Source organism: Anser brachyrhynchus (assembly GCF_964034855.1).
Source record: "Anser brachyrhynchus genome assembly, chromosome: Z".
Lineage (NCBI taxonomy): Eukaryota > Metazoa > Chordata > Aves > Anseriformes > Anatidae > Anser > Anser brachyrhynchus.
In genome coordinates, this window is record NC_137697.1 from 68,649,282 (window position 1) to 68,673,405 (window position 24,124).

A 24,124-nucleotide genomic window follows, 5' to 3' on the forward strand; every position below is an offset into this window, starting at 1 on the left:
TAAGCGCACCCCGGACCCTGGAGGGGTGCCCGGCTCGCCTCTCCCCGGGGTCTCCGAGCCCACTGCTACCCCCTTTCCCTGCCGGGTTCCCGGTTTCTGAGAGTGGTTTTGAAGTCCCGTGGGTGTGCGGTGATGCCCGGCGCGGTGCGAGGAGGAGGAGGAGGAAGAGGAGGAGGTGCGCCGGTTGGGTGTGGGCTTCAAGGGCTGTCCATACTGGGTCGGACCGCTGCTTCTGCCGGGCTAACGCCTGCGAGGTTGGCCTGGAATAAGGAATGGACACTTGTTTGATTAAGGGTCGCTAACAGTGCTACCATTGTTCTATGGCTTAGGGCCTGTCCTGATTTTCTTTTTTATTTATTTTTTTTTTCCGTGAAGTCTCTTTAGGTTTAGTTATACCGAGTTGAGGCGGTGGAAAGAGTCCCAGTGTAAAAAAAAAAAAAAAAATGGTTGCCACCTTTCTCTCCTGACTTTTTCACTTCGGACGATGAGCCCGCTAAAGTCAGGCAGAAGCTGCACTGCTGTGTCCGTGGTGCTGGCAAAGGTGCGGGACGGGGAGAGGATGAATGACAAGCACAAGGGTAGGGAGTACAGGAGAAAGACTGGGAGGGTGGAGAGCAGGAGGGAAGCTTTAGGACAAAAGCCGTTAGCAAACTAAAGTGAGAAGAGGGAGGTGGAACCAGAGGGACCAGCTTTGTTCCTCTCGCTCTTTTCTGCATGCTCTTTTCAGATAGCTCCGCAGTGGGAAAACCTGAAAAACCTTCTTCCTGTGAAAGTGTATGAAAAATCTTCTGTACAGCTCTTTAGCAGAAAAATGTTGGGATATCTAAACATTTTTTTGTCTCGTGGAGCTCTCGTTGAAACAAGCTCACACCTCTCTGATTTCTCTTGCAGCTAAGTTGTCCACGAATAAATTAGAAGCTGCTCTAATCCCCACTTTTTATTTATTTATTTTTTTTTTTTTAAGATCCGAGGCAAACTAGCTTGCAAAAGCCTCTGCAGGCATCCTGTGTTCCCAAAGAGTAGGGGAAGTGGGGTGGCTGTAGCCGCTGGCTCTAACAAAGTGTTGCTCCTGTATCTTTTCAAAGAAAGGCTCTTGCATGCTAGGTCCGGTTTGGTGCGCCGTACCATTTGGTCTGAAATGAGTCACTCTCAGGTCTGAGACTCATGTTTCAATTTGGCAGCCAGGACTGCGTGCCATGCAGCCTCGTTACTCCTGTGTTAGGATGGGTATAGTGTAGTATTAAAACAATATGTTCTGGCAATTCCAGCCACGGGCTGAAGCAGCACTGTCTGCACAGGCGTAACTGAACTTCTCTCCTGCAGTTTGCCAGTACTGGCTGTAGGCATGCTGTGCATTTCTCCTTAAATGATACACGCTCAGACTTTGAAAGAAATTTTTTATACATCTCTCTTTTATTGTTGCTTTTATTAACTACTCAAAATCAGATGTTGTTCTTCTCCAGAAAAGATTGACACTGTCCCATCCTATGCAATTGTACATATGCTGTGTTTTTTCTGGCTGCAAATTTGTTTCAGATACAAATAACTGAGGAAATGTTATTTAGGAATACTGGGAAACTTTTGTGCTCAGCGTGGTGCTGCTCTTATCACTCCCTATTGCAGGTTGCACTGGTTAGACCCTTGGCTGCTGCAGTAAACCTTGTTCTGAGAAGTTATCTGTAATTGTGCTGGATGGAGTGGGAAAAATACTGACTGGTGTCTGCTTTCTTTCCCTCTCTTCAAAACAAATATTGAGAATGGAATGATTAAACAGCTTTTGAGACAAAACACGTGTGCAGTGCGAAACTAGACTGTGTACCCAGCTTTAATATGTGAACCTAACGTGTGAGTAACGGGCAATCCTGTCGCTGTGAGCAAAGGCACTTATGGCCACATGGCTTTCAACAATAGCTCTGGAAGAATGTGTTGTTAACTAAAATACAATTCCTTAACTACAAAGAAATGGGATGAAATAAAAAGCAGTCTTTAAGCTGGTCCCCTGGTAAGTGTCACAGTGATACTATGTGGGGAGCCCAGGGTGCTGAAGGAAGCATTTTGCCCTGTAGCTGAAACTTAGGTAGGAGTTACGTAGGGTCAGCTTTTACATCTCTGTGATGAACCATTGATAACACTTTAATGAATGCTTAATTGCTTCTCTGTAGCCCCTCCGTACTGAGCTTGTTTTGTCCAGCATTCAAGGGTTTAAACTGAAAGGAGAGAATTTCTCCCAAGTATCTTTTGTCACTGGGGGACCACCATCATCCTACCTTTGGGTACACAGCAGCTTTGATTGTTTTCTCCCAGAGGTAAGTGGCCTCCATCGGGTATCTGAAGAGCTGGCTTTGAGCACCTCTAGGTGGTGACCTGCCAGCACTCACTGAACACTAGTACGGTGTCATTGCTGTGCGGATGGCTGCTTTATTGTATGGCCACAGGTGAAACCAGTCACTGCCAAAATCCTGAGGTAGTTCTGTTGCTGGATGAGGAACTCTTTGTAACTGCTTTTCACAGTATTTGTGATGGCCCAAGGACACGCAGAATTAGGGAGTGGGAACAGACTGTACTGTCAGGCTGTTGTCCTTATCATTTCCAAAAACATCTTGGAATTTGATATGTTCATGGGAATTCTCCCTCTCCCCCCAAAAAAAAAAGAAAGATGTGTGCAATTTAAGGGGCGCTCACAGTCAGTTTATATTCATCTAGATGAATGACTTCAACTGCAACTACAAACAGTGCTAGCAAAAAGAAGCAGTTTTACTGAAAGGAGGATAGAACAAACAATATTTGATCCCTGCAGCATCTTTAGTTATTTGTGATTTAGTTATTTGTATGTAGTCTGCTATTTCACTGAGTCTTCCTTCACAGTGGGTTATATTCATTTTTCCTTTTTTTTTTTTTTTTTGGCATTTTAATAGTAGGAAAAGAAAAGGAAATGAACAGACTGACTTCAAAAAGTAAACAGTGTGGTTGAAAAAGACAAAACAAACAAAAACACGGGAGTTATCAAAAGACAGCTGTAACAGATGGAAAAAAAAGAAATTTTGCACTCTCCTTTTTTTTATATCTCATTTCCATTAAGTTTGCTTCCCCTTCAGGTGAGGTACCCATTTGAGTTCTTACAGTTTAATGATAATTTGAGGAGAGAGCTCTGCCCAGTGCTCTCCAGAAAGACCTAATCACGAGTGACTCGTGGAGGTGATGGCTTGAAATGGTAGTGATTATGTGTGTGTAATTTTGCTTTTCTGTGCATCACAAGGTAACACTGCAGAAAGGTGACATGCCTCAGTGGTGCCCCTTTTGGGCTGAACTTAAACATTTCTCATTTTGTCTGCTTTCTAATAGTTAACTTCATCAATGGCCTATTGATGTCAATGATGAATCTGTGTTGAGATCAAACGGCTTTGGATTTGACCCAAGGCTGATGTGTCGCTGTGACAGAACTATGAAGTTATTTCCAGGGCAGAGGAAAGCTCTGTCCAGGGAAGAAGAGATGCTCTTCTGTTTACATTACAGGGGACTTGAATTTTGGTTTTCTTCATTTGTCTTTCAAGCTCAATTGCTCTAAAAGAAGTAGTAGCTTGTCCCATACATTCCCCTCTTTTTGCTGCTGTTCTGAAGGAAATTGAACATCTGAAGCAAGTCTGGTGTCTTATTTTGATTTTCAATAAGCCAGAGGAGAATTCTGAGAATGGTCTGTCAATGTATATCAAGAACTCATTGCTCTCACCCAGTGCTGTTTTTTGACGTCCTGTCACTCTTCCCAAGCAGATGAGCAGCATACCTGGTTTGCAAACCCTCAGTCATTGCTTGGCTGAAAGGTTGCACTCTAGGATTAATTTCTTTATCTTCAGTGTTTGGTGCCTCTTACTCTTCCAAGTGTATTTTCTGTTTGTTCAGCGTTTAGCACTGGTAAGGAAAAGAGCCCATTTAGTGCCAGTTTAGGTAGCAAACACGTGAGCCTATCCCACGTGTCCCCACTCCATGATCATTGCGTTTCTCCAGCAAGCTCTTGAAAGAGACGTTTTGAGGTGGTTCAGGCACTGTATTTCTGTATGGGGGAACAATAGCCGTGCTCGGAGCAGTGCAAGGTCTTCAGCATTTCCTGACAGGCACAGCCTGGAGTGGTTTGTTAAACACATTTTTCTGAGTCCTGCCTTCACGTCCGACTGGATCCAGCTCCTTCTTGACCCAGATAACGTCGGCAATTACGTGAGCTCACATAAACAGGAGAGTGCCGGCGCCTTTACCCCGGGGTAAAGAGGAATTTCTTCATAAAATGAACATTGTTCATCACATCATATATGTGGTGTTTTCGCCACAGGTACCGCTTGTGAGAACTGCGCCGCATTTTTGTGCCGACTGGATTATTTTTGTTTAAAGTTACTTTAACTCGAGAGGCGTTGGAACTGCTTATTTTCTTTGGCTTCCACGTGGCATACCCCAGATAACATTTGGAGGTGCTTTCACCTTCTATTTAGAAATACAAAGGTGCCAAGTATGCGAGTCTAATATTGTCTTTCTGCTTTTGCCTCTGTGAATAACAGGCAAACCTCTCCAGAAGTCATTTTTCTAAACTGCTGGAAAAAGTGCTGATGAGTTTGGTGTCTGCATATGATGAAGTTCACCTCTGTGCAACACACCAGTGTGAGGCCTGCACAACATTTCGCCTTTTCCTTAGGAATTTACGTGCTGCAGTGACCCTCTGAGCAGGGTGAATTTCACAGGCACTCTCTAGACAGTATGCTGTTTCTTTGCCAGTTAGAAAATGTATTGCATACTGTACTGCTTGCAGGAGCAAGCAAAAAAGCATTGGATTGACATCAAAGGCAAAATCTTTTTGTACAAAATGCTGGAGATTTTTAGAGTGGTAAAAGTCTGGCAAAGGAAATGCATACTGTTTTTCATTGTAAGCCCCTCTCCCTCCTCCTCCCCTTCTTTTTAGGGAGTGTGTGTCAAATACAAAATGGTGCCAGCACATTATTTATGGGAGCAGTTTGCAGAGACTTTTTGTAGAAGTTATTTGGCCGTTTGGGGATGATTGTTTTCAGCCTGGATGGAAAAATGTATGTATAACTAGGGCAGTATCCTCTTTTTTTCCTCCTTTTTTGTCATGAAGAAGCTAGCTGCAGCTTTGTTTAAAAAATAAATAAATAAAAAATAGTGAAACTTGTGCATTCCTTTGAAGGTGAGTGATTATTTAGGGCTTCTGAGCTTAGCATGAACTCCGGCAAAAACTTACAGGTATCTGAGAAGTGAAGGAAGTGCTGTACAGGTCACATCCATTTTTTACGTGGTTGGTTATGCTTTGGACAGGCATTTGCAGGAAAGGAGAAGGACCACTGACATCTCAGGAGTAACACCTACGTACCTTACAAGTGTGGTCAGTGTCATTTGTCTGCTGTGGTGGGATATTGGTAAAGGGTCCACAGCCAATGGATTTCACTGAATGTTTAGCTGTGGGTAATGCAATCTGTTTTCAGCCTGGACATTGGACCTACAGGATGGTGTCCTGAAGCCTCTGGGCTGCTGCTGGTGGTCGCAGGAGAGAGACAGTGCAGCTGTAGTGAGTGCTTCCATCAACTGTACAGCTAGTAGAAGTAAGCTGTGTGCACTAGATGCCTGTTTGTGTAGCTTCTGTTCCCGTGCATCCTGTGACAGGTATGTTTCTAGCAATTCCCTGGAGAGATTGGGTCTGTAGGTTTACAAGGTATGTACAGTTGTGAGGTGAGCTGCAGTGGAAAGGTGTTGCTTTGATGTGGTAATGAAGCTGTAATGTAGGATGTAGAGGGACACTCTGACTACATTGCCTCAGGTTATGCTTTAGGATTAAACATTTTAGTACATATCTGCAGTTGCCTCGTAGCTTTAAACATATAAAACTAATTATTGAAGCACAAAAGCATTTGGGAAACTGGTAGAGGAGTGTACAACAAACCAGAAGAGGTTCAGACTGAAGACAATAAGCCTGTAAGTCCCAGAGGAAGGCGTTGCACAGTAAATTCCATACTAACACCACGTTGCAAGTGAATATTGCACTGGGAAGAAGACATCTTTGCAAATGTGTACACAGCTCTGCTGACAAGTCAGATTGATGAGTTTCTGGCAAATTACTGGTACAAGACGATATCCTGAAGTTTTCTGGGTCCACATCGAGAATGCCCCAGGGCATTCCTATCTTGTCAGGAGGTACCAGACCAAGGTACAGAAGCACGTTGTACTCTGTGCCACAGTAACACCTGGGACCTACTGGGAGTCACATTTAAATGTGTGTGTACCATAACATCATTCAGATTCCGTCAAGGAGGGAAGCCTTGGCTTTCAGTGAGGGATTCTTGGGACAGTCAGCTGTTTCTGTCCATGTGTCAAGTTCAGGATGATGCTAAAATATGGTTTGAAAAATTCCCCCACTTACTGCTACACTCTTGCAGACACAAGGCCAGTACTCCAACACAGTCTGTGCTCCTTGTGCCTTGTCAAGGAAGCTGGATTTGCTCACCATTTTGCTCAGATGTTGCAGCAGGGTAACTAAATGGTAGTTGATGTTTGGGTAGGTATACAGCATTCAAGGAATACCGTTGTAAATGTGATGTGTTGTACTTTAAAGATACCTCTGTAATTATCTGTGGAGCGCAGTGGTCTCTGCTTGTGCTTGCAGTTCCTCCCAAAATGCTGCAGCCAGGGCCTACACTGAGCACAGTCTCTGGGCTTTGAGAGCTGCGCCTATGTGGCTGGCTACAGGTCAAGTTCATTTTGCTCCTCTTTGGATGGAACTCATAAAAACTGCACCTGAGAACAGAGCATATCCCCTTACAGAAAATATGCAAACTGGAGATGACTTTTCCAAGTCAATCTGTTTGCTGTCCTCAAGTTCCTTATTTACAGCCGTTGTAGCATCCGATTTCACATGTCCCATGCAACTGAGACTGCAAGGTGACTGAAAGTGCAGGATATTGCTGTGATCAAAGCAATTCAGGTAATTAGTGAATAGGCTTAAAAACAGGTCTGTAGAAACTTTGCATTTTTGCAAACAGCTGATAGGAATAGCACAGCTCGTTGCCTGGTACTCCAAGAAGGACAATGTGTTTCTGTTCCTTGCTTAAGTTTCACAAGCAAAAGCATCCTAAGAGGCTCAGCCTAGAGAAAAACATGCGGGGAGAGCTGTGCGAGCTGATGACAACCTGATGACAGGAGGGAACCACGTGATTGTTGAACACACAGAAATGCCTTAAAACTGAGATGCCTCAACAAACATTTCTGCTGCGGCCCTGCGTGTTTGCATCCTCAGCGTCTCCTCTGTGTAGTTTCTTGTGAACAGAAACCAGCTTGCCCAGATTTTTGTGACAAATTTCTGATCAAGAGACTTGGTTAATTCATATCTATTTTTTTCTGAGTGCTCCACAAGGACTGCAGAAAGGGGCTCTAAGCGTGATCATTTTGGGAAAGCAGTTGCTTTTTGGCACCACAGCATCTGCGCTTCAGCATCGGCAGGCATGTGGGAAGGGAGGGAGAGAAAATACCGTCCTCCTCGGGGCTGCCAAGGCAGGCGGTGTGTCTCAGTCGGCAGCGGGCCCCGGCGTGATGCTGCCATGCCTCCGGCTCCCACAGCTCTGCCAGAAGCCATCCCTGCCCCGTATCCTCCTCCGTTACTTCTGCTTGAGGTTTGATCTGAATTCCCCCTCCGTAACTGTGCAGAAGGGACTCTCACTGGTGTGAGCTGCGTCTCCACTAGAGGGGGGTGCCAGTATAGCTATACCAGGAAACTTTGAGGATTTGCTGAGTTACACTGCTGAAAGCTTCCCGGCAGGCGTGGTTGGTTGTCTGCTGGGGTGAGCAGAGCATCCTTGGAGGCAGAGCTACTGCGGGACCCAGCAGAGGCCATCCTCAGGGGCTGGCCGAGCAACAAGCACTGGATTTCTCCAAAACAGTGTTGATTCAGCCGGTGCACTGTCATGCACGTTTGCAAAAGTTTGGCCAACCTCGAGCAGGCTGCTGAGCCCCGGGAGAGATGGATCATCATCAGTGGGCTCAGTCCTTCAGCTTCACTCTCATGGACAAGCTTGGGTGCCTTTCTGGGATGCCCAAAAAGTCTAGTGGGTGGATGGATGGCAGCATGCTCCCCTTGTGTGGCCCAAATCCCTTGGACTCCTTAGTTTATGTGTACAATCGCAAAAAAAATCGCAGTGGTTCCCTAGGAATGCTTCATGGTTCGTGCTTCTGTTGTAAAGAGGCTTTGAAGAGTGTGTGTGCACTTGAGTGTTTGTGCCTGTGGTAAAGTTAGGTCCAAGGAGAACATTTGAGGAAAACTATTTAATTCTGTTTTGTCTTTTTTTTGTTGTTTTTTTTTTCTTTTCTTTTTTATAATAATCAATTGTTCTTCAGTTGCATTCTTCTTTGACTGAACCACGTTTTCCCTTTCTTTGCTCTTTAAAAGATGTGCAAAAGCAGGGCATCTGAAAAGAAGTAAGAGAGACACTAGCTAGTCCTCGAACACAAACTTTTCCCTCATTGTATAAGTGTTAGAAGTATATTTTTTTTATTTTGTTCTCACATCGATTGCATTCTGCCTTCTGGCTTTTTTGTTTTCCTCCTGAATTCTTGGTGTCTCCCAGACACTCTGCCTGAAATATGTCGTTCCTGCTGGACGGTACGTATGCAGAGAGAGGACCTAGTCAGAGAAGCTGAGTAATCACTGAAGTATGGTGTGAATTTACAACAACCTACTTAATTCACGTGACCTCTTGTATGCCCTGAAAGCCCGTCTGCTAAACACAACTCGGAGTTAATCCAAGCCAGCTCTTAAAGGGAATTAGTCAAGCTGCGTGCTAATCCCCTGTGTTTACCTGCGTATTCAGATATGCAGCAGCCCGAGCTGTATCAAACCTAACTTGATAATTGAGAGGGGAAGGGTTGCAGGGGAAGGTGATGAAATTTTGGTGTTTTCTCCATCTGTCTCTTTTCGGGGCATGTTTCAGAACTGATTTGTGTTTATAAATCTTGAATTCGTGGAATGATCAGCATGAGCTACCTGAGGCCAAAACCCCATACTCTGCTACAGCTCTCCAGTAAATACCTCTGGAGCTGCTGCTCCCAGGATGTTGTGGGGGTATATTGCTTCCTGATCATCCCTAGAAGTTGTTCCTCGAAAACTGCAGCTGGTAGAGAGGGGGCATTGTAGATGGAGAGGAATATGGTGTGGACTATGGGGATAAAGGAAATCCTTTTGATCCCCACCAAGAAATTAGCATCCAGCCCCAGTTTTACATCATGGGCTCACAAATTCCATGTGTATTGTTGTGAGCACACCGGTGACTTGCATGGTGGGCAAGAAGTAATTACCTTTAATTTGTCAACATTAGGATTTTTGTTGTCTTGAGCTACTGGGTTCATTGCCCCTCCCTTGTGGTGAGATCAAAGGTAAGATCTTATTTCTGGGCCACTGCTGTCCATCAGATAAGTTTGTTTGTGGCCTTGGGAAAAAAGCAGTTACGTGAGAACAGGGAATTTAAACCCCGCCATTAAGATAATTCTTTCCCGTTGTCAATTCTTAGTTCTTTCAAACTTCGTTTGGCTTAGCTATGCAAAATGCAGTGCAGCAGAAATTGCCAGGATAACAGTCAATTGAACTGATGCAGATGTTACAGAAATATTTCTGAAGCAGCTTGAGTATTATTTCTAGTTTGTTTTGAGAGACTGATAAACAGTTACTGCGTTGGTGCTGGCCTGAACCACGTTAAGCTGATGCCTTGCAGTCTTTCATGTAGTTTTCTGTGGGGAGTGGAGGGCAAATTTCTGCTTCAGATAAACTTAATTAAACTCCTGTTTGCACACCATTGGTCAGGGTCCATGCAGATCTATATTAAGACGGTACGTTTTGTAATTTGAGGTTTGGGGTTTGGCATGCTTAATTGCGGACTTCCTTGGCTTCAGCCTTTCCAGATTATTGTATTTTGTGGTGGTTCGTTTTGTCTGAAGAATGAACATGTGTTTTGTGTGTGTGTGTGTGGAGGGGGTGTATTTGCTTTAACTTTGGTCCCCCTCAGAGCTGTTTAGAGAATTGTGACATTCTGTTATCATCCAGATGTTTTTTATCCAGTGAAAAGGATAATGCCTGAATGTCTAAATACAAACTCGTTTCAGAAGAATGCCAGACTACTACTACTTCTTTGTGTTTTAAACAAGAAGTGGATCATGTCAGGTAGGGTTAGCAGATGGAGTCTATGTTGCTGATCCATGGAGGTGTTGAACTGTATTACTTTGCTTTTTCTTTTTTGAGATACATAGTAGAAATCTGTAAGATATTATGAAGAACATTTCTTGCTGCTTTTCCTGCTGAGGAATGATAACAGCATCTTAGTATTTTAAATGGTGATTTATACCTTGATACGAGTGACTTTGCCTACTGTTGTCTTCTTTCATGTTACCGAGTACTAAGAAAAATAATGAGAGCTCTCTAAGAGTTAAATTCTCTCCACTACCTGTGTGAGGCCATGCCCCCCCTCTTGGCTCTGTGTTGTGAAAGCTGCTGCTTTCCCAGCATTCAGAATGGTTTCAGTGAGCATCTCCTTGCTTGGGTTTAGTCATTGTTTATAATGGAGGAGGACAAATGTATGCACTGCATTTCCTTTTTGCATGCCCCCACCCCAGTGATGCTGGTGACAGTTAGTGATGCATCCTAAAGGATGAGCTATCCATGGTGACTTTGAACTTTTCTCCCTGTTGGTTAAACTCTTCAAATTTCGAGTCTGTCTGTAGGAATAAACCATGTTGAAAGAGTTTCAGAAAATGTTTTGAAATAGCTTATTTTAGAAGCATTCGGTACTTCAGAAGTCATTACGATGGAAGTGCAGATTATCAAAACATTGTCATATGATGGCAGCTTCCTTGTAGTTGTGCTCTGAGAGACCATCCACATTGAAGTTACTTGTTTACATGAGCCTGAGCACATTGGTGTTACTTTCCAGCAGTCAGTGTCTACTCATATTTTTCTCTTGTTTTCTGGTTATTCTTTTATAAAGTTTATTTTAGAGTAATGGGATGATGTTGAAATTCATTGATGGCATGAGTTATTACTCTGGCATTTTCCTAGTCTACATTGCCTGTACTTGAAAGAAGGAAATCAGAAGTTCACTTTCAGGGATATCTTATTGTTCCAACATTCACTGATTCAAAGAAAAAAATAAAAATAAAAAAATAAAGAGAAAATGAACAATAGAGCAGCTGCTGCCTACAATTGTTTCTTGCAGCTGATGCTGTGGTTAGTACAAATACTTTAAAGAATTATTTTTTTTGTTGTTCATTGGTTGCTTTTTCTGTTTGCTTGTTCATTTTATCTTATGCCAAACTGATCATTTTGGTGAAGAAGCTCCTAAAATAACTGAAGAAACACATATGTGCCAGCCAGCATCCCTGTGGTGGTAGATGCCCACTCACCCCCTCAACTGAGAGCAGGAGGAGGCTCTGCAACCTTGCTGAGTCGCAAAGTAAAAAGCATCTCTAAGCAGTCTTTAACATGCAAGTATTAATGAAGGTTGTTAAGAGAAGCTATACTGCTGATAGGTAATGACTAAAATAAGTCTAGAGGTTCTGACTGGTGATGGGAAGGCAGCCTATCAGAGGTTGGTATGTTGGTTTAAAAGGTGGAAATGCAGGAAAATGAGAACTACGGAAGCCATGCAGAATTTCTTAGATTTTTCAGACAGAGCTCAGAAGAAGCTCTTCAGAGAAGTAGGAAGCTTCAAGAAAAGATGAAGTATAATTATAGAGAAATTACAAGAAAATGCTGTCCAATAGATGTTTGTAGAACAGAAATAGCATGAAAATAATCAAGAAAAAAAGCTGAGCAACTGAGGGAATGGAAATTAAATAGTGCAAACTGACTTCGGTCTGGGAAGTACACAAAAGACTTTTAAAAGGGACACCTAAACGAACCAAACAGAAGTTTTGTCTGATGGTAAATAAGATTCTACAGAACTGAATATGTAGCGGAGTGAGAGAAGTTGTCCTGTGTTCAGTGGGGGAAAGGGAGTGTGATTCAGTTACGGACAGCATGGTGGTGGCACTTTTAGCAAAATGTTAAGATATGACGAGTGCCTCCTGAGTTCTTCAAAGCTCATCTGAGCAGTATGCAGAGAAACTTGGAGTGCTGCTGCATGCCTTGTGGATTAGCCTCCAGCTAGGTGGAATTCACGCTGTACCATAATTGACAAGATTTAGGGAGAGTGCATTTGTGATTTCACGTTACAAAACCAGACACTGTGGACTTGTTCTTTCAAAATGTGTTATCTATTTATTAGTAAAATGTAACATTTGCTTTTTAATCGCAGAAGTCAAAATAGCAAAGATGCAAGTCCCCTAAAATATCCTGAGGCAAAGGAGTTAATTGTTTTGGACACAGAAAACTAGAAACACCTTTTTTTTCTTTTTTCTTTTTTTTCTTTTTTAATCAGATACGGCAATGTTTAGTTTCTTGCCTTCATGATGGGATGTTTATGTGCCTTAGAAAAGACCTTTTAAGTGACCCTCTTGCTACCATTGACACAGAGGAGGGAAGATGTTTTTTTTTCCCATCAGGATGTTCTTGGTCCTTTCCATTAATCTGAAAACAAATGTCACGACTGGCCAAATAAGCATCCGTTCTGCTTCCACCAACACTGTAGTGACATCTCCCAGTCATCTCCTCAAACACCTTTTGCCATGAGTAACCAACTGGAGGAAGTCGTGTGGGTATGTGTAGCAGAGCAAGGAGGGTCAGGGCTCTCTGACTTCAGCAGGGCTGGACTTGCAGCAGACGCTTGGGGAAGTGGGAGTCCTCCTGACTTCCTTGCCTGTCATTAGGGTCATCCACAAAACACATGAGAATTTCATGGGCACAGGATCAGGCTCTTGGTTTGCCAGAATAAACGAACAGACAACAACAAAAAAAACAAGAAGACAAAACAAAGCAAACAAACAAAAGACTGAAACAATTCCAAGAAAAAGGAATAGCTTGCTATCTTAGGAATATTCCTCTTACCGAAGAGACTTCGTGGTGGCCACAGAAAGACATCTGAAGGATGCTTCTGGGGATCAGCATTACAGTAGCTAAAGGAGAAAGGCACAAATGCACAGGTTAATTACAGATGTTTGAGCTGTCTGCCCTTTGGTGGAACCCAGCGCATAGCTGTGGTCAGCCTGCTTTTGTCATCTTCAAAAGGGCAATGAGGCATGGTGAAAGGCAAGCCAGGCTGGCTTATGGAAACAATTTCCCTGCAAGATGAATGCTTCAGGATACTGTACGGTCTACTAAAAATTTTGCATTGCAAATTTGTGGATAGAGATTTTTTCTTTTATATATATTCAAAATGATCTTCCACCTTTTTTTTTGGATGGGCAGAGGCTCTGATGTTGCCCTGCTGGGATGACTAGGAAGGTTTATCTCCTGCCCCATGTAAACAGATGATTTCTTGGAGGGAGTGACACTGCATAGCACTACTCTCTTACTGTTGTAAATAAGCAAAGTGTGTGGTAAAGGAGTAACATGATGGATTTCCTCCATAATGGTGCAGTGTTGAGGAAGGGACAGTTCTGCTCTCTCTGCAGAGTTCATGAGGCTGCTTGGTTTGGGCGAGGAGGCTCCATCTGACACGTTTCTGCATTCCCTGCTGAGATCTTTGCTGGCTGCAGTCTGTCATGGAAAGATTTAGCAGCAGTCTTGCAGTACTCAAGAATTACTAATTCTTGAGGCCAGAACAATGATCTCTTCCTGATTAGCTACAGAGCCCCTATTCAGAGAAGTATGGCTGATGTCATTTTTTCGAAGCATAGGCTGAGCTGCAAGTGCAGATGACATCGTTTTGAGGTTCTCTGTTGATCACTGTGTTGTAGAAGGCTCCTACCCAATGTGAGGGCAAATTTTATCAAGTGCTGAAATAATTTTCTTTTTAGCCTTGTATTACTGCTGAAAACTTCACCTTTTTTCCCTGTCTAAGGAAGGCTAAGATTTGTATTGTGTTCCTGTACGTGAAAGACTGAGGCAATAGAAAATGTCAGTCTTTCCTACCTGCAGGAAGCTGCAAAGTCCCCTGGTGCACCTTTTAAAAAAACTTTGAAGTGTACAGGTGTGAGTTGGCTGAAAGCAAAAGACAGAGTAGAAAAAGTGATTCTTCTTTATGTTTTAGTGATACCCTCTTGGACTTCTGCATTTTTATTTGGACTTATTAAGTTAGTTCTCTTACGCTTGAAATTTTTTGGTAGATGCTTTTCGGATGGATGGGCAAGTTGACATTAAATTTCCCAAGGTGTTTTTTGTTGTTATTTGGGTTTACATGGAAGCTAAATGCTCCAGCCAGAGTTGCTGTTCTCGGTCAAGCAATCTGTGGGGTGGCGTTCTGGTAAACAAGCATCATGCTGTTGATGCTGCTGGTGGCTAAGATGTGGTTGCACATGTATTATGCAGAAAGTATGCAACGTGCAATCAAAGCAGACATCATGCAAACACAGAAACAGATGTATTGCTAACATCGGACCACAGCAATAATAAAATCCCTGATACTGTGGGTACTTTGTAATGCTGAATAACTTCCAAGACAACTGTTCAGGACTTTTTCGTTCTGAAGACAGAGCAGCAGCAGTGTAAACAGTATCTGCTTTGACATGTTTAGTGGCTGGGTTAGGTCTGGGCTTGTGAAAGTTTTTGTCCTTCTGCTTTTCTGGCTGCCGATGTCACAAGTGCTCAGACTGTAAAAGCCTGAGACGAGCCAGAAAGCAGATGATATGCACGGGATAAAAGCAGGATGTTTCTGAGCAGCCAGAGCAGGGGGTCTCCACTCTCGTGACCTAACCTTGGGGTGCTGCTGCTCCTCGGAGGGACAAAGCATGCCAGCAGCTGGGCAGCAGGTAGCAGGCACTGGCTGCCCAGAGATCTTGCTGGAGGCTCCTGCTGCCCCTCTGTGCTTCTGCAGAAGGCCGTGTCAGCCTGCCCTGCTGCTGGCTCTTTGACATGCTCTCACTGGACATCCTGTGCATGCAGGAGCTCTAGTAGCACTCCTACATCTCCATGCATTGGGTGGCGGCCGCCAGATCCACGGATATTATTGCAAAACCTCATCGCCCTGCCATATAGCCAAACGGGGACGGCATGACTGAGGGGTTGGTGCCACCCGACTGTGGTTTTGGGGCCAAACACATCAATACTGCATTGCAGCTGCCAGGTTAGTTACTACTAACTAGTCATTTGTTGATGACTGTGAAGCATGTAAAATACTGCATTATTCATTTTACATATCTCCTTCCCTTACTCCTTTTCTCACTCCTCCCCTCCCCTTTCAACCTTTTATTTAGCCACTTTATTTGTTGCCTGTTGTTAATTTGTTGTATCAGGTTGGAAATGCATCTTTCTTTTTTTTTTTAATAATTGCTCTGGAAATGTTTGTGCGCAACCAGTGCATTACTTCACTGGTGCAGATATCCTGAGAGCAGAAATTACCTGGATAGAAATTAACGCTATTGGATTAACCCAATCAGCCTGCAAAAGAGAGTGTTTCATCTCTTAAACTCTGTCTGCAAATAACTGGCCTTTAATGCCAAAGTGAATTAATCATTGATTAGTGAAAAGAAATGACTAATTCATTTCTCCACAGAGACAGGGATCTGATGGAAAAATGTTCCTGGATATGGATTAATTTCCAGTGGCAGTTTGGGCAACGTGTGTGCTGCACTCTGGGGATGGGTTATTATTTATATAAGCATCTTGTAGTCTGTGTCTAAAACACAACTTTTGCCTCCCACGTGATGTGATAACATAACAACAGTGCAGAAAACCTCACCCCATGTTTCCTGTGAGTGTCTTGATTTTCTTTTTTTTTCTGCAGGACTGAATGGGTAGCTTGGTTTCTTGGCATCTTTAGTCTGTGATAGGTCTTTCCGCTCGGTTTGAAAAATTTGGCCACGTGCTTTGGGCCGGTTGTAACTTTTGTGATACGAACTCTTGCTAGTGGGAAAGAGACAGTCATGTATGTTTTACTCTTCATTTTTTGCAGTTTCTGTAAGGTAGGGATTTCTCATCATTGTGCCTGAACTTATCCATATATTAGCAAATTTCATTAAATTCATGTTTCTAGACTGTGAAGTTAGGCTCAGAAATGTCTGACCTTCCTGGCACGGGCTGTTTCCAAGCAGGTGACCATAGTGCCAACACTGCAAATGGAGTGGGCTTTGGGAGTAGTCATGTTCATGTAAATGTTTTCCACCGTGACCATGGAGGCTGGCATTGCATGAGCGTAACTCATGCTGTTTGATGGCATCAGGTCTAAAGACATGCTTAATAGTTGCAAACTTTTCCTCCTATAAGCATATACATAGACATTGTTATGATGCAGTCAGTGCACATGACATCAGAAATAGATATTTGCCTTCCACACTTCTCTTGACAAAATCATTCGTGACTCCAGCAATGTAATTTCAAATTCACTGCTGCTTAACAGCTTAACTGGTGCCATTACTTTATCCTGATAATTACTGCTATAGTAGTGGATGGTGGATGCAAAGGCAGTCTTTATCCTGCTTGCTGGAGAGGGCCAGGCTTGTGTCAACCGCGCTGCAGAAACTGTGGAGCAAAATGTATTCAAAAAGTGTATTCAGATGCACACAACATCAGCAAGGTTTGAAAGGTATGGTTATTTTTGTACTAGCTTCCAAGATGGTGACACATCTTTTGAGGGAAGAGAAGGGGAGGTCCCTCTTCTGATACATTGGGTATTTGAAGGGGTGTTTGCAAGGGAAGAGATTCTTTGAGTAGAAAAAAAAATTTAAAAAAAAAAAAAGCGAACTTGTTGCAGTTGTTCAGAAGGATTTAAGGTAAGAACACAGCAATGTGCCACACCATCTGCCAGGAAATTACCTCCTTTTTTGTTTTTATCTTCTGCGTCTTGTACCTAATACTGAATCATAGCTATTAACATACTGCAGTGTTTTTAATCAGTGAGCGAGTTAGCTCAGGGCACAGCAGGTTATCTTCAATTACAGGCAAAATGCATCCTAAAACAGAGAGAGAGGGCGGAAGTGGGAGGAAATACGCTTCGTGGAGATCATAACCACTGGAATTAATTTAGCTTGTCAGTACACTTTGACAGGTCATTCAGTGGAGCTTCATGTCTCTTATGCAGATCATTCTGCAAAAGTGTTTGTCATGGTGCACCGCGTGCTGAACTCACTGTGGGATTCAGAGGTCTGGTCCCTGACACAGAACCAGACGGACTTTTCCTGACACGCCACACAAGGCATGCCATGTGAAAAGGAGGAGGAAAGTCCTGAGGTGACAGGACAGGGAGCTGGCACACGGCTTTTCCTCCTTTTTTTTATCCAGTAGAGAACTGGTGAAAAAAAAAAATGCAGTACAGTATGCAAAGGTTTGCAGAGACTCAGTGCTTTGGTGAAGTTAGTGCTGACTGCAGACTTCGGAGCATGCTACAAGAATTTCATGGAGACCAAGAATTTCTTATCTGCATTTCTGTGGTATGAATTGCCCTCTGCCAGTCTGCTGAGACCATCATTTCACAGCTGCTGGTACCTCTGCTCAGTTATGAAATCATATTTGTATATCCTGTGGCTTTTCAGATTTTTTGTTATTGCTTTAAAGTGTATGTCAAAAGAAGTTTGAAGAGTTACTGTGAAATTTTTTTTTTCTGAATAGTTTTAAGCAAGTGAATTGTATTTATGTAAACAAATGTGTACATCTACTATTCAAGATCTGTATGTCATATGCAATGAAGGCTTTACCTAAAGTAATATAAGGACTCAAAAGAGCTGATATCTCCATGTTAGGAAGGGGATCTAATGCTCTGCAATGTGCAAAAGAAAGCCAACATTTTTGCAATAGCTCCTAGCAGTCACTATATTAAAGGAAGAAAGAATAGAGTAAGATCTCTACTCCTTTCTTAGCAGCACGAAATTGAAACCAATTTTCTGCCTTTCATTTTTGTTTTATGTGCTAGACAGTGTATCCATAGTTGTTCTTCTATTAACTGGGTGAGGTTACTGAAGAAGAGAGAAACACCTCCATAGTAGGTAACTGAAAATTCATGTTTGTGTTGTAAAATCTCCCCTCTTTTTTTTTTTTTTAAGAGGAAACCAGATTTTTTTAAACTAAAAGACAAAAGGCTGGAAGAGTCATATTACCACCAGACCTCCTATCTGAATGAGATGCAGGAATCACAGGCTTCATAAGCTAAAATAAGCAGTGAAGAAGTATTGAGTGTGCTAATACAAACCCCGACCTTTTGGTGCAGGAGCACTGAGTGAAGCTGTGGGCATCCTTTCGGGTGCAAAACCCATGCAGGATGCAGCGAGCAGCACAACTTGCCCCCTCCCAGAGGTGGGCCGTGCTATCTCCATCACTCTAGCAAGTGGAGAAATGAGGCAGCAGCTAGGCTGAGTCATGGTTACAGCCCTTCCCTCGACCACACTTCCTTGTCTTTTTGCCTTGTAAGGCTGCCGTGGCAGGGTCATGCTTTCATTTGTGTGTTGAGCAAGCTCAAGCTTACAAGCAGCAGTTGTTTGGCAAAGGAGGCTGCTGTAGGTGAGTGATGCCAGATGACGGCTCTTGGATGGCAAGGCTTAGGATGCCATATGAAATTTGGAATGTCTCTGGAGTGACATCTGGAAGTGGAAGCCCTGTGTCAGATCATTTTCTAATTTTCGTGCCTTTCTAAATGTTGTTTGATTGTTGTTGTTCTATTTTCCTTGACAGGCTTATTGGTCCTAGCTATCTGGGGTCAATTAGTACTTAAAATTGTCCTCTTTGTAACTGCAAGTTAGGCTTTTATTCGCTAGAGGTGGACAGGGAAGGTAGCCTTCTTTGCTGAGCCAAATAGCTTCCAGTTCATACTAAACCAGTATCTTCTGAGTCATCGTATCCAGAAACTTGACATCTGTAGAGAGAAGCAGTGGTACCAAAGGATGCTGTGATAGGAATGCAGAAAACCTAAGCTGAAAAACAACAACAGTGCAGAAAAACTGATACGATCTGACACGGGAGACAAACACAAATTCTGAAAATCCAGTTTGCCTTCCAGTCCCAGCGCCTTATTCTAGCAGAGGCACTGTGTGCATTTGTGGTCCAAGTGAGATATGTAATGATTCAGAATTTGTTGCTAACATTGTGTTACTCTAAATCACAGATATGTGTGTGCTATACAATAAATTGTGTGTGCAGGGGGAGGTGTGGGGGGTGTTCATTACTTCAGTCATTGTAACGTGTGTTTTAGAAGTGGTTCCATCAAGACTATGTTTCTGTGATGCATTATTGCATTTCTCCTAACTACTCAAAGTAATGCCAAAACTGCATTGTTCCTCTTTTCTGTGGTCTCGGACAGCCGGTCCAGAAATTATGATGCTGAATCATGATGTGTTTGAGAGCAGCATTTCATTTGGTGAGAGTGCACTCCCGGTCTTCATGTTAGACATGTGCCACTCTGTCAAGTGTCAGCTGATTTATCTCCGTTACCTGAAAACACAGTGTGTTACCATAAATGACTTCCCAAGTGTTGTAGTTTATGGTGAAATTTCATTTTTTGGAGATGAATCACTTTCACAAAGGAAAAGAAAGTCTATAATCTTCATTTTACTGATTTTAAATATGGATCCAATGTCTTTTCCCATTTTTCTTTTGGTAGTTCTGTAGATGGACTCAGTAGAGATGCAACTTATATCAAGAGAAGACTCAATGGAGTGGCGTTCACAAGTGACACCTGCAATTCCCATGTTGCGGAGTGATATGTGGGAAACTGTTTGCAGATTTGGGGACTTTTATTCAGTGTATTGTAGGCACTAAGTCATCAAATCTCATAAGGAGCCACTCCTGTGCTTTTGTGTTGCAGGCTTCCTGTTTAATAGAGATTACATTTTCTGCCATAATGCCCCTTAGTGAAATTCATTACGAGATCCTATTACCTTTATTTGCAGTTCTTGAAAAACTCAGGGCTCCACCCTGAACTCACACGGGTATTAAGTTAGGTGCCACCTTTGTTTGCCTGAAAGAAGGCAGCCTGTTTTTGCACCTCCCTGAAAGCCCTATCCGCTCTGCATTTTGTTAGTGCTGAAGGAGACAGGGTGGGGTGGGAGCAGGGGGGAGAGTCCTTTTGTACAGCCCAACTCACTTAGAGCTGGGGTGAATTTAGGAGCCTAACCATTTAGCAGAAAGTCGTCATCACCACTGAGGTTGTGCTCAGGACGTTGAATAGCTTTGGTACGGCACAAAAGCAGCAGTGGCCCCATGTTGTGCATCCCTGTCCCCTTCCATCTGTGCACTCCTACCCATGCATGACTTCTATTGGGCGGGCAGAGCTCCAGGTGCCTTAGTCCTGGAATTTCAGCCAGAGAAGCAGCAGGGTAATGGTTCAGTGGCATGTATGGCATTCAAGATAGAATGGGTGAACCCTGTTTTTTGTTTGTTTGTTTGTTTTGTTTTGTTTTCATCTTTTGCATCCTGCTTTTTTATTTTATATTATTGCACCAGTTGGAGATGCCTTTTGCCATGCAAGGTGTATGCAGAAGAGTCCTCCTTTTCCCTGCACAAATTGAGGGATTGGTGCAGCACAAGCAATGAAAATGTGGGGAGGTGCAGAAAGGAAAACAAGAAATGTTCATATGCCTAGGTATTTTTTAACCAATCCTGTTATTTCTGTTTATTGGAGAGATGGTGAAAAATGACTACAGAAATATTCTCTCATCTGTGTTAAAGTACTCATTGCCTGCTACAAGATTAGGCTTATTCTATCCTTGGTGTACTACCAGAAGTAGACAGAGCTAGAAAAAGGGTGAACAGATTCATGACTTTTTTTTTTGTCAGTTTTTCTCTTCTGGTTTGTGATGATCCCTAGTAAAAAAAAAAAAAAAAAGAAGAAGAAAAAAAAATCATAATTTTCTCTCCTTTTTATATGTGGCAAACACGATTCTGAGCATACATCTAGTTTTGGTCTAAAATAGTCCTCCCTAAAGTCTGCTTCATCTGTAATATATTTCTTCTCCTCATTATGCAACAGCAGCAGCATTTCAGGAGTAAGAGAGTAGAATAAATTTAAACAGAAACTAACAATGAGCTGCTGTAAGGTAGGTGCAGTGTCATTGCTGCGCTTCAGCGTGTTTCGAGAAGGACAGAAACTAAGGTCTGATGAGTTGTTATTTAAGTACATTTGTGACAGCTCACAAGACAGTGAAAATATGTGCCAGCTGAGGATCTTAAGGCTCTTGATGGAGTTTTACTGGAAGTCACGGTCTTGTTCAAATAGCAAATCTTCTCTGAATCAGGAAAGCAGTAGTTTCAAGTTGACAGTATGTTAATGTTTCCCTCATCTGTCATGCACAGTGGAAAAATTAGTGAATTTCAGAAAATAGACTGAAGTTTGTTTTGAAAAGGAAATAGGAAGCCTGAAGGATCTGCAGCTTGGCTCTTTGATTTCCAATGAATGTTTTCTTGGAGGAATGCTAAATCTCCATTTTCTGTCCTCTACATGAGCATAGTAGTAAAACTTTGGAGCAAGGAGTGGAAAGAATGAAAGGTTACTAGCAAGAAATTAATAGGAAAGAATAGGGGTCACTGGAAAGCTATATAAAGATGGAAAAAATGATCCTAGAGCTTGGAAGATGAGCCAGTCAGCTACATGTGACGTAAGGCAGGCTGGGGTGTGCTGAAATGTGGAGCAGGCATTTAAAGATGATGCTTTTTAAGAAGGAGGAATAATTTCCACAGTGGTGTGCGAAGGCTGAGTTTAAACGAACAGAACACACACACAGACAGAGACACACAAAAAGAAAAAACTGACTCAGAAAAGCATGTGGAGTGCAACTTAGCCATCCCTTCTTGGCTGGGTAAGTAAGGGCTGGCTTTGAAAAAAGGAACCCAAGTCTGGGAGCGGTGGTAGAGTTGTCTGTGTGCTTGCACCATGGTCTCCATTTGAGAAATACTGGTTAGGTAAGGGATCATTTTTAGTGTATTTGTTGGATGCTGAATACAATTTGCGGGAGAGGTTTTCCACCGTGACTTACAGAGTAGGAAGTGGTAGATACTGTGAGCAATAGGATTTTGTTCAAAATCCCTTCTGTGGTAGCTATTTTGTGGGTCATGTTATATATATGTCTGACCTGATTGTGGAAAAGAAATTAATAACTGCAGTGGCATCAGTCTGGAGTTTTTAAACAGACTTGATTTCTTGGCCATTTACAGTTTTCTACCCATTTGTTTGCTTTTATTTGTGCATAAGAATAGAAGCATAGGCTGAAGCTGGTCAAATCTTGATAATCATGATAGTTAAGGAAACAGCTCCATTCTGTTGTATCATCTGATCAGCAGTTCAGTATGTTCACCTACTGTATGTATCTGGAAAAAAAAAAAGGTTAAAATACATCTAGGATAACGTAAGTTCATCACAATGTCTATGTTATTTTTGTTAACAGAGAAGAAAAGTAGTGTGCTCACTAAAATGTAAAAAAACACCAACTGAGAAAATAAATGTATCCTAAATTCCAGCGAGTATTTGTATGCTTACTCTTCTGTGAGGTTTCTCTGTTGTTTCTTTCACTGGGGAAAAAATGTTAATGCGATTCTAGAACTCTGCAAGTGACCATCTTTATTTGGAAATGTCTGCATGGCCTTCTTGCAGCATTCAGTTCCTGTGAATTCCAGTTTGTGTGGCTGAGTGAATAGTTTTGCTGTTCTGGACCACATTACACGGTGCCCTTTGAAACTTCTGCAAGTGCATTGTAAGCGGGTTGGGTGGTGTAAACTGCCAGGCTAGTTTTGCAGCAGCTGAGGGGCTCATGTGTTGACTGCATACCCAGTTTTCTTGTTATTCTCAACATTTTTTTTTTCCTTCCTGCCAGGAATAAATGCCAGCATGACTAGGATCTGAGGAAGCATCTCTGTATTCCTACCGAAAGTTCGCGGGTGCAGAGGAGAGGTGCAAGGACAACAGGGACATTTTGAGCTAAAATGGATATCCCCACCAACTTGGTGCCGTCCTCCATGATGTCGCAACCTGAAGTGATTGAGGTGAGGAGATCGCAGTGAAACTCTGACAGCTGAACTGACTGAACCTCTTTATTTCTTCATCAAATCCTAGGTTTTTTCCAGTCTCGATTCTGAGTCATCGAGGGAATTTTCCCTGAAACGTTGTATTGAAGACACTCATCATTTGCTAAGAATGTTGTTATACTTTGAGGCATGACATTGCTGTGTTATAATACTATTTGTAGAAGAAAATATATGGCATATTATGATCTTTATTGTTTCCACGTAGGTGGTCCCTGCAGTATGGTTTGATTTTACCATGTGTAATGAACACAAAGGAGAAGAAGGTCGTGTTGGGGTTCAGTTGGAATAGTACTACAGAAAATTTCAGGTTCAGTGCTCTTATCGGGAAAGCTAAGGTTTTAAGCCAAAAGCAGCGATAAAATTAATCATATACTTCCAATTACTAACACACTAACCTTCCTTTCATGAATCAAAGTGTATATTTAAGCCACGATATTTATAAATACCGAAGCGATTTCTTCTGCTCCATGTACTGAACGCCAAGTACTTGTGCCTGCTGGTGAAGTAAATATTACAAACAGAAAAGGAGATGTTAGTACCAGTCAAGATTTCATCTCGGAAAGTATTTTCAAAATTGCTTTGACTTCACTGAGACCCAGGAGTCTGTTACATCTTAAAGCTTTTAAGAGTATGTACCTTACTGAACAGTGCACTACAATTGATTAAGGTAGATGATACTGCCAGAAAATGGGAGATCTGAAGGTTTTTTATTTGTTTGCTTTGTTTTGTCTTTTTTGTTATTGTTGGTTTTTGGTTTTTGGTTTTTTCTTTGCCAAAAATCCTTAGGCTGAGGAGAACTGCAGCTCTTAGCAAAGAGCACAGAGAAGTGCAGTAGTTCACAGAGATACCTGTACCCTGTGAAGCTACAAGGAAATTGTCCACTAAAGGGTGGCAGAGCTGAACCCAAAATCTGTTTGCGGAAAACTTCTTTGTGCTCCTTTTCCTCCTGGTTTCAAATGGAGGTGGATTTTGTGTCTTCACAGCAGGTCAGGATACCTGTTAGGATGGAGATGATGTATGCCTGTGTCCTGGGGTGCAAGGCTGCTGATGGACTCTTCT

General features: G+C 42.5%; 1 protein-coding gene across 4 annotated transcripts in view; it reads left to right on the forward strand.

Moving 5' to 3' along the window:
- LPAR1 (lysophosphatidic acid receptor 1) overlaps nt 1-24,124 on the forward strand; it is a 72,332-nt gene that overhangs the window by 527 nt on the left and 47,681 nt on the right. For 3 of the 4 annotated variants that reach the window (XM_080572655.1, XM_080572653.1, XM_080572656.1), the window contains exon 2: nt 22,855-23,023. In XM_080572655.1, coding sequence (XP_080428781.1) covers nt 22,964-23,023 — 60 coding nt within the window. In that variant the 5' untranslated portion in view covers nt 22,855-22,963. Of the gene's footprint in view, nt 1-31; nt 15,189-22,854; nt 23,024-24,124 lie in introns of those variants that run through there. The other variant, XM_080572654.1, reaches the window with a different exon arrangement.